This window comes from Lissotriton vulgaris, chromosome 1_2 (genome assembly GCF_964263255.1).
Source record: "Lissotriton vulgaris chromosome 1_2, aLisVul1.2, whole genome shotgun sequence".
Classification (NCBI taxonomy): Eukaryota; Metazoa; Chordata; class Amphibia; order Caudata; family Salamandridae; genus Lissotriton; species Lissotriton vulgaris.
This window is the reverse complement of record NC_141686.1, coordinates 21,348,775-21,365,550: the sequence shown is the minus strand read 5'-3', so window position 1 is coordinate 21,365,550 and position 16,776 is coordinate 21,348,775. Positions and strand designations below refer to the sequence as shown.

The 16,776-nt window shown below is 44.9% G+C and overlaps 1 protein-coding gene across 1 annotated transcript in view; it reads right to left on the bottom strand.

The window, feature by feature from the left end:
- Window positions 1-16,776, bottom strand: part of ATXN10 (ataxin 10) — a 1,037,424-nt gene that overhangs the window by 659,041 nt on the left and 361,607 nt on the right. Inside the window, exon 4 of the mRNA XM_086952750.1 lies at window positions 16,271-16,367. Coding sequence (XP_086808876.1) covers window positions 16,271-16,367 — 97 coding nt within the window. The remainder of the gene's footprint in view (window positions 1-16,270; window positions 16,368-16,776) is intronic.

Below are 16,776 nucleotides of genomic sequence, written 5' to 3'. Positions count from 1 at the left end.
TGTGCTCTGATTTAGGGCACCAAGAATATTTTACCTTTTACAACACATTACCTCATATCGGTACAAAAGACCTCAAACAGGCTCACGTTCAAGTTATTAAAATTCAGTGTTCTCAGTACCCAACTGACACTGGTCCCTTATGATATTCAACCTTAAGTGGTTTTTGTCTGGAATGTTAGACATAATTCTTGTGAGAAAAAATCTAGGTTAAACACATTTCATCGACTGATAATCTATCCATCAGTCAACGACTGGTCAAAGTCTCTCATTAAATGCCCTCGTGATAATGTGTCTGATCAGAGCACCATGCACACAGTCCTATTCTGTAAATTTTACAAGGCCTGCTGGAAGAAATTTCTATTACCTTGTTTACGCGAGCACAATGTCGTCCAGCGTTTCTGTTTTTACAGTCCGTTCACCCCTTTGCTCTGTTGTATTATGTCCTCTTATATAACAGCAGCTTTTAATCGGAGAAAGTCTCTTGCATATCTGCCACGATCATGTCAGCTTACGAATGTATGCTTTTAGGTTTTGCCTGTACTTTCTCAGACCTATTAGGCAATTTATATAAGTTATTATACAATGTTTTAAAAATATTTCTTCATGTTTTTATATTTCAAGTGTTTGGGCTTTTATGAATGTATTATACAATTTGAATAAAGCATAGTTTGATGTAATGTATTCTGGGTTTTGTAGTCTTGGTTTGCTTCCATTGAACTAATTAGATAAATATGCTGATAAATGTGATTTGTAGGTGAACTGTTCAAGACTGGAGACAGACCTACCAACCTCAAAATAAAACTTGCTGTGTGACAAGGAGGTGGGGCTTGATGCTGGTACTGCCCAAGAGGCACTTGTGCCCCATCAACATCCACCCCCCCCCCCACACAAAAAAAAACTTTGCAAAGGCTGTGCTGATGTCCTGGGGTGTTGTCACACCCCATTAATAGACACAGACTGCTTCAAGCCTCCAAAGACCAGCTGGAAACCCAGTGAGCGCAGGGGTTTCTAGCTCACCTTTGTTGCCACAGTGTGATACTGAATCTACACGGGGTGAGCGTTGGAAGGGAGCGGATATTGGATGGAGGGCTAAGGAGACATTATCCATAAAGACCTGGAGAGGGATGCTCACCCTCTCTGCCTGTCTAACTCACAGTGACACTTGGGTCCCCTCCGGCAGCTAACCGGTGGGCCTGGGGTCCTGAAGTAGCCGTACAACCTGCTCTGAGAGCAGCCCCCTGACCTGCCGCCTACCTGGGAAAGGGCAGAGTGCCCTGTGGCCAGCCGGGCCTGCTTCGAGTGGGAGGGATGCAATACCGGTTCAACACCTTCCAAGCCGCTGCAGCCGCTCGTACAGGGAGGCCTGGCTTAGCTCCTCGTTTGTCTGTGTATCCCTTGCTGCTAATGTGTACAGTGGAGACAGGAGGCTCGCCAATGAACGTGGTTTTCGCTTTGGTCCATGAACCAGGCCAGGTGCTTCTCTCTGATATTTGCGTTCTTTTAATAGAGAGAACTTTTGGAAAGCCACGTGGCGCAGATCCTGGGATATGTGGGATATCACATTCTTTTCTCAAACAGGAAAAAACAAAGGCGTTATTCTCTGTTTTTTGTGTCACAAAAATGATACCGTCGTACAGCAAACGACAAATAAAGAGTAGATGTATGAAGCCTCCAATGACCCTCACCGCAGGGCATGCGAGCTTCAGTTCAAGTTTAGAAATGAGAAGCTAAATTCCGGGGGAGAGAATGGATGGAGGGGGCGAGACGTTGTGACCCAAGATCACAAGTTTGCGCTATATAAAACTTTATAAATAAATAAATCACATCATGGGAAGTGACGGTGATGTAAATTAACGCACCGTCCAGTGCAGACCCAGCCGGTGAAGCATTGCAGGAAAAACAAGCTCAGTGCACACACACTGCAAGGAATGTGAGGTATGCAGCTGGCACCCGACCGTGCTGCTGCTCGCTCCCAAGCTCCCTAGGCCAGGGGAGAGAGAAAGCGGGACAAGCACCGGCCTTTGGTCAATTGCGTGCTGTCTTTCTTAGAAAGACACACACAAAGGCCGATAGCGTGTGAGCAAACAAAAGCACACGTACGAGCGTGTGGTCCAAGTTGAAAGTCCTTACGAGAAGCCTCGCAGAGCAGCGCTGGCTCAAGCGAGACCTAAAAATGGAATACAACGTTACAACCCATGGAAACGAAGGAAAAGTAAACTGGCAAAGACAAATGAGAAGTAAAGGCAGGATGTAAACTACTTTTAAGATATATTGAATACAATAGATTTCACAAGCCCAGCGCAAGCGCTGTGTAGGAGAAACCTAAAAAAGGAGCAACTAAGTGGGAGAAATGATGAGGCAATATGCATGGATTGCCTGGTCATAAGCCTGCCTACTTGTGCCACTCTGCAACCAACTTGTCACTCAGGATGAGCAGCGATTACATAAAAAAGCCCTTTCCCCTCACATTTACACTGGCCTGTGCAAGAATATGGAAATAACAAAAGCACTTCTCCTCTGCATCGACAGGGAGTTAAAAAGTTAAGATTGGTAATCATACCCATATAACCTTGCCCGGGGTCAAGGAGACTTAAAATGGAACAGGGGCTGAGTAGCTGCAGAAGGCCTCTGCTCTCTGTTATCGATAGCATGTTGTATGTTACTTATAAATCAACAAAAAGAGAGGTAGGGAGAGTAGTAAACACTCTTAGTCCCCATTGTAACTGGAAAAAACAACAAAAGAGTGTTCCTTTATTTTTTATATACACAAGTAAGGGAGCACAAGAAACCAACAAAGCCCATTAGGTTTGTTATGAAAGCCCTCACTCACCGACCTGGTCGGTGACTTGCTTCATCATCGGGCCCCACTGGGTGTGACCGAATGTCACCCCAGTGTGCTACAACGCCAGATTTGCTGCGGAGCTGGTAATGTGAAGATGTGAGGGCTATGTGGTGAATTATGTGAACAGAGTGAGGTGGTGAGTTAAAATTGCCTTGTATGTATCAAAAATTGATTTAATGTATGATCATCAAGGGCAAGGTTAAAAATGTGTTGGTAAGCAAGGCCAACTAAGTTGGATGGTCTGCTTCCAATAACATTAGGTGAAGAAGTGGTTGGTCAACATGTTTCAGCCGGTGTTGGTATAATTAACCTGGCATTCGTCAGGACCTAGAGTGAATAAACCCCGGCGGTATGGGCACGCTAAGGCCCACCCTACCAAAGGACTTGAAAGTGAAAAGGTGTCTGTGAAGTGCAACAAAAAAGGGGGGGGCCTCACCGACCAAAAAAGGTGGGAAGCACACACCCTCTTGGTCTCTAAGTCAGAGACAAAAATTAAATGCACCTGTGGAGATAAAAGGGTACAGACAAACATAGAGAGACAAACAAACAGTTAGAATTTGTCAATGAGCCAACAGCTTAGAACCGGTGACTTGTGCTCAGTGTGCCAACAAGTGCACAACTCATACCTAATAGCAGAGGTGCGTGGCTCTGCCTGTGACTGGGTCTTATTTCATTAATTCATAGCTATTAACAGTGTCGAGTCAATCTCACGTGTAGTACTTAGTGTTTGCACACAAGTACAATGTCCCTCAGTGCGCGTGCGCTACGAGGAAGATACGTGAAAAGAAGGGGAATGGCGATACTATGGACATTCGCTCACAACTTAACCACTAGGCGATCAATGGGCCAAAGGCCTGTGACCACTCGCCCCATCCAAAATTAGTGAGATAAACAGGTCCTCACTTCAAACGGGATGAACTTTCACCCCATAGACCGCGGGAGGGGGGTGACGGCGTATTTGGCACATCCTGCAAGGGGGGAAAATGAACAAAACAAGGGACAAACTAGATACAGAAGCTTCAAAGGTACTTAGCTCATATGGTAGAGTGCGGCCGGAACATTACTCACGCCCACGACGCCAGCCACCCGAATGTACACCTGGTCAGCCCTCAGAACCGGGTCTCGCCGATCCGTGCTTGGGATGCCAAGCCGGTTTAAATACCCGGGCTGACTAAGCAGCGCATGCACTTCAGGGGTGGGCGTGGTATGTTGTGCGCATGCGTGAAAATTGGCCAATGGGATTAGAGGTCTGAAGTAAACAAACCCGGGAGGACAATCTCAGACGGAGAGTGTCTAGCGGTATCATAACTGAAGGTCTGAAGTAAGTTTGCCTCAAATAATTTAGACAAGAGGTGCCGAATTAACGGGTAGATGAAAATACCTTATCTGAAATTATTTGTATTGTGAGTTTATAAGCTCCGGAAGTCAGAGCATTCAGCAGTTATAACTAGCAGATGGGTGAAGTAACAGAACTTGTACGGGAAGTATTAGGGAACAGGTTACTTGAGAACAGAACCCCAAGGGATATCGTCATTCAGGCCATTTACGTGGGTGCCCAGGCGATACACCCAACGTTGTTCCTTCTCGAAGAGTCTATCAGAAATGTTGGGGCCCCCAGTGATTTGTTCGATGACAGTCCATCTCAAGTCATTAGTGGTATGGTTGGTTTGTAGGAAGTGGTCACTCATTTTCGTGGTGGCTTTTTTGCACCTAATATTGCTCCTATGTTCACATATCCTCTGTTTAACTTTTCTTGTCGTCATACCCACGTAACGGAGTAGACAGGGGCATGTGATAAGGTAGACAACATTGATAGAGTTTCAGTTGGTGTGTGCTTTTTGCCACCATGTTTTACCAGGTTCCAAGGCCAATGATTTGGTGGACGTCGTCAGGTGACATACGGAGCAATTGGCACATGGAAAGTGGCCAGTGACTTTGGGTAGATTCCATGCATCGGTGACACTCCGTGTTGGAGTTGCTGTTAGTTCTTTAGGTCTAGTGTGGACCAGTGCATCTTTTAGGCTATGTTACTTATATCCAGAGTATCATACAGCTAAACCTGTACCCTTCTCACTATGGAGAACAAAGTCAGCTGCCCTGGTCTTCGGTGGCCCATAGCATTTGGGGTATTGCTAGTTTTTGCCTCAAATGATGCTCTTGTGGCAGCACTTTGCAAAATTACTACTTTTTAACGGTTACTTAAAATAACTGTTGAATTTTATCTTTTCCCAAATTATTCAACGGCGGGAGTTAGAATAGTAAATATGCCATGGAATAATTTTGGAGAAAGTTGGGCTTTTCGACAAAAATCATAGGACTGGAGTTCGTATAGTGAATAGGCTTCCTGGAAGATTTCTGATACTAAAGTTAGGAAGGTAGATTTGATCTCTCACGGTCTGCCACGGCCAAGACGCAACTCAAGGCACAAACTTAAGGCAAGCAACAGAGACGATCAGGGCAGATAACACCTACCAGCGTTGCCATCGTCACAAATTTTAAATGCTACCAAGTCAGATGCTAGCTGTCTGGTAAGTTTAACTACCCTCGCCTTTGGGCTAGAGGTGACAGCGCCATACACAGGAAAATATTTCCACACATTCAAACTAATTTTACAAGGTACACAATCACAAATTCATCTATAATAAAAAAGACTTTCATCCACATACTTATTCGCTCTCTCATTGACTACTGATTTCTGCCTTAAACAATACATGGCAAGGGTGAGAGTTAAGCTAATACCTTAGCTTTCATCCCTATCATACTCAGTTCATCTTAAAGACGGTTTATTCTTATAAAGTTCTAGTTTGATGGCTAGATTTTACTATGGTTGAGGAGAAAATAAATTCATGGAATCTAAAACAGAAAATGCATTTATACACCCTCTCTCGTTAATGTATGGGATACAAAATTTAGAGTACCTAAACTTAGCTGAATGTTCTGTTGCACCAAATTTTGTGCAGCTCTGTCAATTAATACTAACGTTAGTAGCAAAGAAATAATGGTAAGAGAACCCCGTCAAAATTAAACACAACAAGTGTCACAATCACAGACTCTCCAGTACAATATCTCTCCCTCTATATGTATATGTAACATCCAAAAAATAACATTCGGTCTCCGCATGTGAACAAGGGCTTGTTTAGCCCGAAACGCGTCTTGCTTTTCCAACTGAAACTTTAATAAAGAAACCTGCACACACACAATTCCCGTTTTTCGGCAAATCCGGCTGGAGTGCAGGAGAGTGATTGGGACAACACGAATATATATATATATATATATATATATATATTGAAAAAACCATAAGTTTCACACCAGTTATAGTTAGCTGGACATTTTACTGACATAAAACCATTGAAATTCCCACGTTATAGTTAGTTGGACTCACTATAACTTGCGCGCCTGCAATGCACTTGTAATGATTTCCAGGCAGGTTCCGCAGGAGCGTCAGGAATCCGAAGATAAATCCACAGCCTTCCCCTGCGGCCTTCCGACTCTATCAAACACTAGAGTATCGAGAGGCTCGCCAGGGGAAAACAGGGAGACAAAACAAGGAAAGGTTGGGAAGGACAAAAAGAAAGCTTGACTGTAATCTTCTGCGTGATCGTGTAACACACTGTACGAGATTCTGGTGGACGACGGGCTGAAATAAACGCACACGTTATCTAACAACAGTTTCTAATATACATATGACTCTATGTGTCTCTATATCAACATTACATACCACCAATGTTTTGTCTAAGCCTCAGGACAGAAGTATAGGAGGTGTGTGAATTCGTCTTGCACTATAACTAGAGTGATAGAACAAAAATTAATGACAACTCTCCTATAACTAGGAACATGTAATATTAAGCACCTAAACACAAAGCTCTCACTTGGTTTGATGTACAAGAATGTCCAATGGATGAGGTAACCAAAAAAACACTTGACAAACATCCAACGCCAACACCAATACTATGTAAGGAAATCTATAATACAAAACACATGTATGAGAAATCTACATTTATCAAATATTGTAGATAAACAAGTACGCAGCGCACAGCGCTGTTATCGTGATTCTTCGATGTGTAGTTTGGAATCCTGCACCCCAAATAGAGTCCACGCAAGTATCCCCAAAAACGGATGGTTGCTGGCCCAGGAAATGGATGTAGCAGGGGCCAGCCGTAAGACAGCCAAGTAATAGAAGGTAGGGACAAACAATGGGCTTAGAGGGATGGCGGAGAACAAGCCCAGACTACGAGCGGTATGTAAACCAAAAGAAAAACCTAAATACCTAAAAGGGCGAGAGAGACACACACCACCCGGCCAGACGGCGGAGTCTAAGCCCGGCCATCGGGCGGAGCAGCAAACAGGAAGTGAAGGAGGGCAGGGATGAATAGCCCGGCCGCCGGGCGGAGCAGCAGAATGGAGACGCGTAACAGAGCACTAAAAGAGCGTCTAAGGGGAAGCCGTGTACAACGCGCAACAAACACGAAGGACAGAGGACTACCGAATTCAGACACCAGGCGGATGACTCAAACAGGAAGTCAGGCACAAGGAACAAGACGGAACTGTGAACAAGGAGCTAGACGCTAGAACGTAAAGCGTCGCTCCCAGGGCTCAGTTAAGATTTATAGTGGTTGTTCTTAAAGAGACAGTACATTGAGAATCTCGGGGCATGACAGCACTGCTGATGACGTCACATATTACATCACTCATGACATGGTCAGTGACATCACTCATGACATCACTGATGACACCATCCAGTGAATGTGTGTCTTTCTGTAAAATAAATATGTTTTATATATGTATTTGTAAAGGTCGATGGAAGAATACATTTTTAAATAAGTGTCTAAATGGTTGTTTTAAAAAATTGATGGACGCATTGTATGGCAACCATGCCAGTGGGAGGACCAATGGGAGTTGAGATGTCTTGAGGTCTTAGAACGCTTTGCCTGCACCCGGTATCGGCTAGGGCAAGAGCAGGATGACCATCAATGTGTACAGGACAGTGGAATGGGGGAGGTGCGGCCCCGGGGCCAACACAAACATAGTTCCTGATGAGGCCGACCTCCATGGGCTCTTCCTTTTGAGGGCACATACGGGCGGTGTGGCCAAAACCCCCGCAATTATAACATTGGTTAGGTGGTCGGTACAGTACACTAGAGGGTAACAAGAGTGGTGGTTCTGGTCTTCGTGGTAGAGGCGGTCGGTGTGGACGTACGCCAGCTGTGTTATGTTGTCGGTTGGGGTTTTCTTCTCTGCTTCGTTGTAGGTCTTGGGCTCGGTTGTAGGCACCTGCAATTTCTACTGTTGTTTCGAGAGTAAGACGGGAGTGTTGTCTTACCCATCTCTGGGTGGCTGGATGTAGGGAAGCCAGGAATTTTTCCAAGTAGATTTTCCCGAGAATATCTTCCTTTGAGGAAGAGTCAGGTCGAAGCCACCGATTAGGCAGGTCTTTAATGCGAAAGGAGAGGGCTCTGGGGTTTTCTTGCAGACCTTCTTTTGATTGTCGCAGTTTAACCCTATATGTCTCATCGTCAATACCCAGACGTTCCAGGATGCATTTCTTGATGTCATCATACGGTGTGTTCCCCTGGATATTGGCTTGCTGGTAGGCTGCCTGCAGATCGCCGGCCAACAATGGCCCCAGGTATTGGCCCCAGCGGTCGACGGGCCATGAAGAGGCCTGGGTTAGTCTCTCAAAGTTGGTAAAAAAGTAGTCCGGGTCATCACCCGGCACATACTTTTGCAGGACAATCGAAGGTCTTGGGCTCGGTTGTAGGCACCTGAAATTTCTACTGTTGTTTCGAGAGTAAGACTGGCGTGTTGTCTTACCCATCTCTGGGTGGCTGGATGTAGGGAAGCCAGGAATTGTTCCAAGTAGATTTTCCCGAGAATATCTTCCTTTGAGGAAGAGTCAGGTCGAAGCCACCGATTAGGCAGGTCTTTAATGCGAAAGGAGAGGGCTCTGGGGTTTTCTTGCGGACCTTCTTTTGATTGTCGCAGTTTAACCCTATATGTCTCATCGTCAATACCCAGACGTTCCAAGATGCATTTCTTGATGTCATCATACGGTGTGTTCCCCTGGATATTGGCTTGCTGGTAGGCTGCCTGCAGATCGTCGGTCAACAATGGCCCCAGGTATTGGCCCCAGCGGTCGACGGGCCATGAAGAGGCCTGGGTTAGTCTCTCAAAGTTAGTAAAAAAGTAGTCCGGGTCATCAACCGGCACGTACTTTTGTAGGACAATCTAAGGGAGGGAGGCTACCGGTCTTTGCTGACCGAGGGCGTCGCTGAGCTTCCCCATGGCTTGGTCATGTGCAGCTCCCTGACCTTTGAGAACATCATGCAGCTGGCCTCTGTCGTCCTCTGCGGTTTTAAGGAACCTTTCCATCAGTATTCCCGACTGCTCCTGGGTCTCCGCCATTTTCTTCACGGCGGCCTCCATGCTTCCAGCTGATCCCATTTCTGACACCACCTGTGACCTTGCGATGGTGGCGGGCTGGAAAATCATGCAAGGAGGCCGGATGTAGTGGGCAATGGCGTTTCTTTTATTGTACAAAATGGAATCAGTACAGCGATGGAAAACTGTAGGAATGAAGTGAAGTGCCGGTGGACGACGTCTTGGTCTTCTTCTTCCGGTTCTCCGGTGGGTGTAGGGTCTTCGGGGAGGTCGGGAGCTGGGTTGCTCCTCAGAGGTAAAGGAAAACAAAAGGAGCGGTTAGTCCAACTAGACTTGCTGTAGTGCAAACCGTAACCAACACCGGGAGTAAAGTGGAGGGACACGAAGGAACGACCGTGAGGGAGAGAAGGCTGGACGGAGTCGGGAAGGGAGAGAGAGAGAAAGAGAAAGAAAAGAGTGTCTTGTGAGGGTTCGTGACGGGGTAACCTATTTACACAGTGCTGTACCAGTGATGACGTGCTGTACAAGGATAATACAGTGATGGCCAGGCCAAGTGAGACTAAAGAGAAGTTGGTATATACAAGGCACCTAGTGTGCTACAGAGGCGGTTTCGTTAGTACTCACACGCTCCGCCGCAACTCTCCGGTGAGTTGCGGCCGCTCTTCAGCCACCTCCTCTGGACTCCAACAGTCCTCTCCTTCCTTCGTCTGCTCTGCGTCAGCTTCGGTCCGAGTCTCCTGCCACGAGATCGCTGCTCCGACGCCGTCTCTGTCTCCGCTTCCGCTTTTTCCTTGCTCCGGGGACGGAACGGAGGCGGGACCTCCGGGGTAATGGGGGTGTGGTTCAGGAAATAGGTTACTCCGGATTGGTTCCTGAAAGACAGAGATGGGAGGGGTGCTGGTTGTCATGGTAGTGTCCAGGGATGCTTCACTGCCGGTTATCAAGAAGGGTGAGCGTCCGAGAATAGGAGATCCGACCGGGGTCAGGGAAGGAACCGCATCACAGAAGGTCAATATCCAGATAATTTTTCCACAGTTCAACCGAAGGAGAGATACATATGTCACCCAGGAACCTATTCCACTTCGCCCACTTGTGATCCCATTTCGATGGACAACCTCTATGTTTGAAAACATCCTTCTCCGCAATCATGGAATTGCCCAAGTCTTTAGCCCACTTTGAGTATAAAGATAGATCTCCGGTCCCCCATCCCTGAGCTATGTTTCTTTTAGCAAGGACAAAACCCAGGGACACGAATGTATGCTCTGTTTGAGTGAGGTCCGTGGCCTTCCACACATTCAATAGACACAACCGCGGGGAGTGAACAATACTTTTCCTACTCACCTGCGACAAAATAGAAACAATTTTCCCCCATAAGGCTGAAGTTTTGGGCACTCCCAAATGGAAGAAGGTAACCTCGTCTGCACACCCTCTAAGGCAGCTAGGATCCGACTGGCTGCCCATCCTGACTTGAATGTGTGCTGAGAGGTAGATCCTATGCAGAATTTTAAGTTGGATGAGACGTAGTCGCATGGGGGTGGCAACCTACCTAGGGGAGGTAAGGGCTTCCTGCCAATCGTCATCATCAAGGTATCCCAGGTCAGTTTCTCACAACTGTCGGAGACGCACCAATGGGTCGGGCTTGTGGTTTATTAGTTTGCAATAGGTAAGTGAGATCACTTCTTTTGTTAGGGGGTCTGTCAGAAGCCTGTCTTCCAGCGGGGAGGCCTCAAGTAGGGCCTCACCGCTGTCAGCAACAGTGGTGAGTGAATGTCTGATTTGGAGATAGCAAAATGTCTCGGATTCAGACAACTGATATTCTTTTTGAAGGTCAGCAAATGAGATCACTGCATTCCGTTTCCAAAGGTCCCCTACTGTGGAGATGCCAATTAAATCCCACTTGTCAAAACCCGGGCACCTACTCAATATACCAAGCTGTTCAGAGTCCCACGGGAGGGTAAGCAGTGTTAGTTTCTTATGCCAGCCCTATTTCTTTGTCGCACTCTGCCAAATTGGAACTGTGTGTGCTGTGGGGCCGGTGAGATGTTGTCTTTTGGGGTTAGTATAAAGTGCACGCCGGTATTGCCCTTAGCCATCACCCATCTATCTGTGTGATATGCCGGTTCAGACAGTAGGATGAAGACCCACTGGTTGACCACCGCCATCTGGGATGCCCAGTAATATTGCTTCAGATCGGGTAACGCAATCCCCCCACCGTACCACCCTCTGATCAATTTGTGGGTTGCTATACGTGGACTTTTTCCTTCCCATAAGACGGATCAAACCTCAAACTCCAAGCTGGTAAAGTAGGCGTTGGGGACTCTGTGGGGTGTGTTCTGCAGGATGTATAGAAACTGAGGGAGCACCAGCATTTTAAAAAACAGCGCCTCTCTGCCGAGCAAAGTAAGAGGCAATGTCCGCCAGTGATGTACATCTTTCGGAAGCCTGACCAATGGAGTCTGAAGATTAGCATCATAAAAGCAGGACGGTTGCAGAGTGATATAGATGCTAAGATAGCAAAATCCCTCACTGGCAACAGTGAAACTGGTGCCTTTGGGCATCCGCGGCACTGGACCCTGTGGCATGAACAAGACAGATTTCGTCCAATTGATGGTGTAGCCGGTGTGGACGCTAAAAATTGGATGTGCAATATTCTATGGATCGAGGCAGGAGGAGCCGTCACGTGTAACAGGACACCGTCAGCATAGAAGGAAATTCTATCCTCGTGCTGGTCTGTCCACTTCAGTCCTCTAATCATCGGGTTGCTAATGGCTCCAGTAGCAAAGCAAATATGAGGGGTGATAGGGGCAGCCCTGCCTTGTCTCCCTTTCTAGAAGGATGCTGCGAGAGGTGTGCTGATTAACTACCACCTGCGCTGTAGAACCCGTATACAGTAGTTTAACCCACTGCATAAAGTGAATACCAAACCCAAGACGTTCGAGAAGGGCAAATAAATAGGGCCACTCAATGGTGTCAAATGCCATTTTTGCATCGAGTGATAGCAGTGCTGCATCTTCTAAAATAGTAGTAATTCTCCCCATCACCCCATGGAGTCTCCGTAGGTTGAGGGCAGTATTGCGACCAGGCATAAAGCTTGACTTATCAGGGTGAACAAGCTTGCATATAACAGCTATTAGCCGATTGGCCAATGCCATAGCCAATATGTTCACCTCAGCATTTAACAATGAGATGGGTCGGTACAACTCACAGCTTGTCGCCTGTTTACTCGGTTTATGTATGACCGCAATGGAAGCCAACATTAAATCCTGGGGTAGAGAATCAGCATGGTAACTCTCTGAATATATAGCATGAAGAGCAGGTGTTATCTTGGAGGACACCAGCTTGAAAAGTTCTATTGGAAGGCCATTAGGGCACATAGCTTTGCCTGATCTAATGTCGCCAATAGCAGTGTCAAGTTTCTCCTCAGGTACATCGCTTTCTAAGGATTCAAACAGCTTCTGACCTAGTGACCCTGAACTTACTGCTTTCCCACACAAGCTGGAGAAGACAAGATTGAATATCTTTGAGTATATTTTTGGGAACCTTTAGGGGGAGAGTCTGTTCCACAAACAGAAGATGGAGAGAAAATTCCTCATGAAACTGTTGACATGGCAAAACCAGGACGAATCCAGCTTGCCCCATATGTATAGGTTCTTAAAGAGCATGTCCAATATTAGTGAAACATCGCTCAGGTATAGAGCTGAGCATTTGTTGGGTATCTGGACACCAAGATATGGTAGCAGGCCTTCAATGAACTGGAAGCCATCCCTTATTAGCTAGGGGAGTGTGATGCGAGTCAGGTCAGCAAAGCCCATCACCAATGATTTACAGACATTAACCTTTAATCCAGACATTTGAGAAGAAATCCTTCCTCCGCGACCAGTGTTGGTCCTGAGGTAAATGGATCTGTTAGGTAACATTAGATGTAATCCCCAAAGATTACATGTCTCAAATGTAGTCATGAAGCCCTTGATTAACTGGTTATCGTTTCCATTTTCTATTAATAGTACTATTATGAGGGCAAAGACAAGAGGGGACAAGGGGCACCTCTGCCTTTGTGCCCTTATTAAGAGGGATTCACTGTGATACTTTGTCAATAATCCTGATGCGGGTCCTTGCTGTCTAAAATTGGTTAAGAAATTGAGTGTCATGGTCAGACCTAGAGATGCTCTGACCAGAACTTCAGAGACGAAGCATCAGTGTTCCCCATCAAAGGCCTTCTCCGTGTCAAGTGAGAGGACCATTGTCATATTTTGGATCTTCACCAACTGAATGAGGTTTACTGCCAAACGTGTATTGTCACATGTTTGTTGTTTGAGCACTATCTCTGACTGGAGCAGAAAAACCAGTGTCTGCCAAACCTGCTGTAATCTAGTGACCAAAATCCTGGTAAAGATTTTCACGTCATTATTAAGGTGTGCATTGAGGTGTTAGGAACTTTATAGTTTGGGTTTTTTGCGGAGCTTTAGAAGAACTGTAATGGTTGATGCCATATTTGTATCTGTAACCCTCTCCATTCCCTGCTCGGAAGTCTCTAACCTTAACATGGGAGGTCCTCAAGGAACATTCATTACTGTTTCGTTCACTGATGCGGAGAAAGTGGATTTAGCCCCGATATGTGCTTTGAAACATATATGTGAACGGTGAAAACATCAGTGGGGAAACATCCTTAACCACGTTCCTTGATTACCGACTTACCTCAACAATGAAGAGTTAACAACGAAGCGGGCTGAACCACGAACGAAGGAACATCAAAGGATGGAACCACGAACGACGGAACAACGAACGACGGAACAACGGCTTTCAGAACACCGGACTTGCACGTCACTTCTCGCCGTCTTAGACTCTCCACCTACCTTCCCCTCATACTCATTTTGATTGGGGTTTGTTGCAGTGATATGTCACTCTTCTCCGCCCAATCAAAGAACAGCATTTGTTGCCGCAATAGGTTTGCAAAAGAATGTTAACATTGGCATCGTGTAATGATAATGTCAGCCTTTTCGTTTTGTATGCACCCTGGAAGATCTCATAAAAAGTGTCTGTTTTAATTCTGCTCGGTTGTTAAACTTTGGAAAAGCCTCGCTGGATCACACTGACATTCTAAGGTAGGTCATTCAATAGAATAAATGTTTTTTTACTTCTTAAAAATTATTTTTTGCTGTTTTTTAAAAAATGGGTTATTATACAAGTGTATATAATATCAATATTACTTACAATGTTTGCGCTTCTGCAGAGGTGCACAGATTGTCTTTGTGCTCGTTACTTGTTAAGAGACAAAAACGATAATCATAGCATTTCATTTAAAAATGATAGTATTGAGCAAGATGAGAGACACAAAATAAACATGAGGATTTTATAGAAAAGAGTCAATGAAATTAGAAATTGGATATTCAAAGGAATTTCGTTGTTAAAGAAGTCGTTATAAGATAAGTAGTGGTTAAGTATAGATCGTTGTTAAACTTTCGTGGTTTAGGCAGTAGTGGTTCAGGCAGTAGTTGTTTAGTCATACAACCCATCCGTGCTCTTATGTGGCTTGCTATGTTGTCATATACCAACTTAAACTCTTTGCTGCGTTCATTGGCCAACGGCCGCTGCGAACACTACCTCCGTTGGCCGATGCGGCCGCGCCCACTCCGCTAAACCCCCGTGGAATTGACGCTGAGGTTAAGCAGCTAAAGTCCACTGAAATTTTAGTATTCCTGTGCATTTATATACATTCTAAATGTGCTGCAGCCATATAACATCATGTTGTACAACTGCACATTTACTGAACTTTGTTAGTAAAATGTAGTCTCACTTTGAGGTTGGCACGATGAAACAATGTTTCGGGAAAGTAGCGGAATCAGCTCCTGTTAGTGTTACTTGTTATATATTGTCAAGAATGTCTCACATTCCTTCCCACGAGACGATTCGGGCACCTGCTCAGTAGCAGTCATCTTTAAGTTCTTGATTTATAACCAGGTTGTGCTCCTATTCACTTGCATTGGGGAGTATGTATAAAATATGTATAAATCATATGGATATTAGCATTATATACTCCAACTAATTTGGGGTGAAGCTCTGCTGTATTGAAATTACAATTGCCTTGTATTATTTCTGATTGTTTGCTGGCTATTTTTCAGTAAACACGTTAGACTTAATATGTTGTGTTTTTTCTTTTACAAAGTTAGAACCTGAACCCTTGAAACACATGCTGTGACTTTCCTAGCAGTCTAAAACAGATCAGGGGGAAAAACACTCTCCAGAGACACCCAGGAGACATCTACATCCCCACAGTTCCATTTTGTAGAAATTGAGTGTCTTCCTATGAAATCATCTAATAGGATTTGAGAATGTGATAAGATAGCCGGTATATCATACAATTTGGACACGAAGTGTATTCAACAACTGTTTAGGGCTACTTCATCGTGTGAAAGTGCTAGGACAACCATTACACCCATCATTTTGTATTTTCTTTATCCATCACACTGCGAATAAATTAGATTTCTTGTTTTTTTTAAGGAACGTGGATATTCTGTACAACATACATTTTCCACGTTACCTCACTTCATCTGCGACCATCGCTCACTCAATCTTATTCGCTGCACAGAAAATATTGTCTGATTGCATGGAATCTCAAAGCTCAGGCCACTTGGAGTACAGTTTAAACCCATACAAGATGAACAGAGTTTCATTTTCCATCACCATGCTGGGCAACAAACTCCCTGATAACCACATAGAGAAATATCACCTCGCCCCACATACCACTACTATGTTGAGAATATTTTACGTGTAGCAGTTCTGATACCAATGCTTAAAACTGAATAAATACAAGTCAAACCGGTGAAGTACATTGCCATGCCTGGTGTTTTAGGGCCACGTAGGGTCATTTCATTACATAAAGCGCCAAGGCAGTAAAAACTATCAAGTCACACCCTATTGGACAAGAACCACTGACTCCACATTAAACAGCCCACATGCCACAAAGGATTGTAGTGCTAGCAGCGCTGAAAATACCATATGTAAAAAGTCAATATAAACGACATGTTAGAAAAGGTGCATGTCAACACTTACAAGAAAAGATCTGGAAAAGCACACTTCCAAATGCTATTTTGGGAATCCCCATTTCCTGATGCAATGTTTCCAAGAAACTGGAGGCCACAGCGAATGGCTGAAACAAATGAGAAATAAGAATATGATTGCAAATTCGAATCAACAGACAGAGCGAAAACATTTTATGTACTCTGTTTATTACAGAGAACCGTGGAGGTGAACTCTGGAATCATCAAAGTCGGCCTTCCACCAGCAATAATCTACATATTTCTCTACAATTTTGAATCACGTTGTTCTCTGTGCTTATTAATTTAACCTATTTATTATCCTTGGACCCCCACCATTACCTCGACTATTAACCCAGAAAGGTACTTCAATAAATCCTTGCTGGAAAATAATTTGTCAGAAATGTATGCATGCATAAGAAGAATACATCATTAATTAACAGATGGACGGAACCAGTGTGTGGTGTAATGACCACGATGATGGAAATATTTTTGCAAATCGACATAGAAACTTGAAACAGA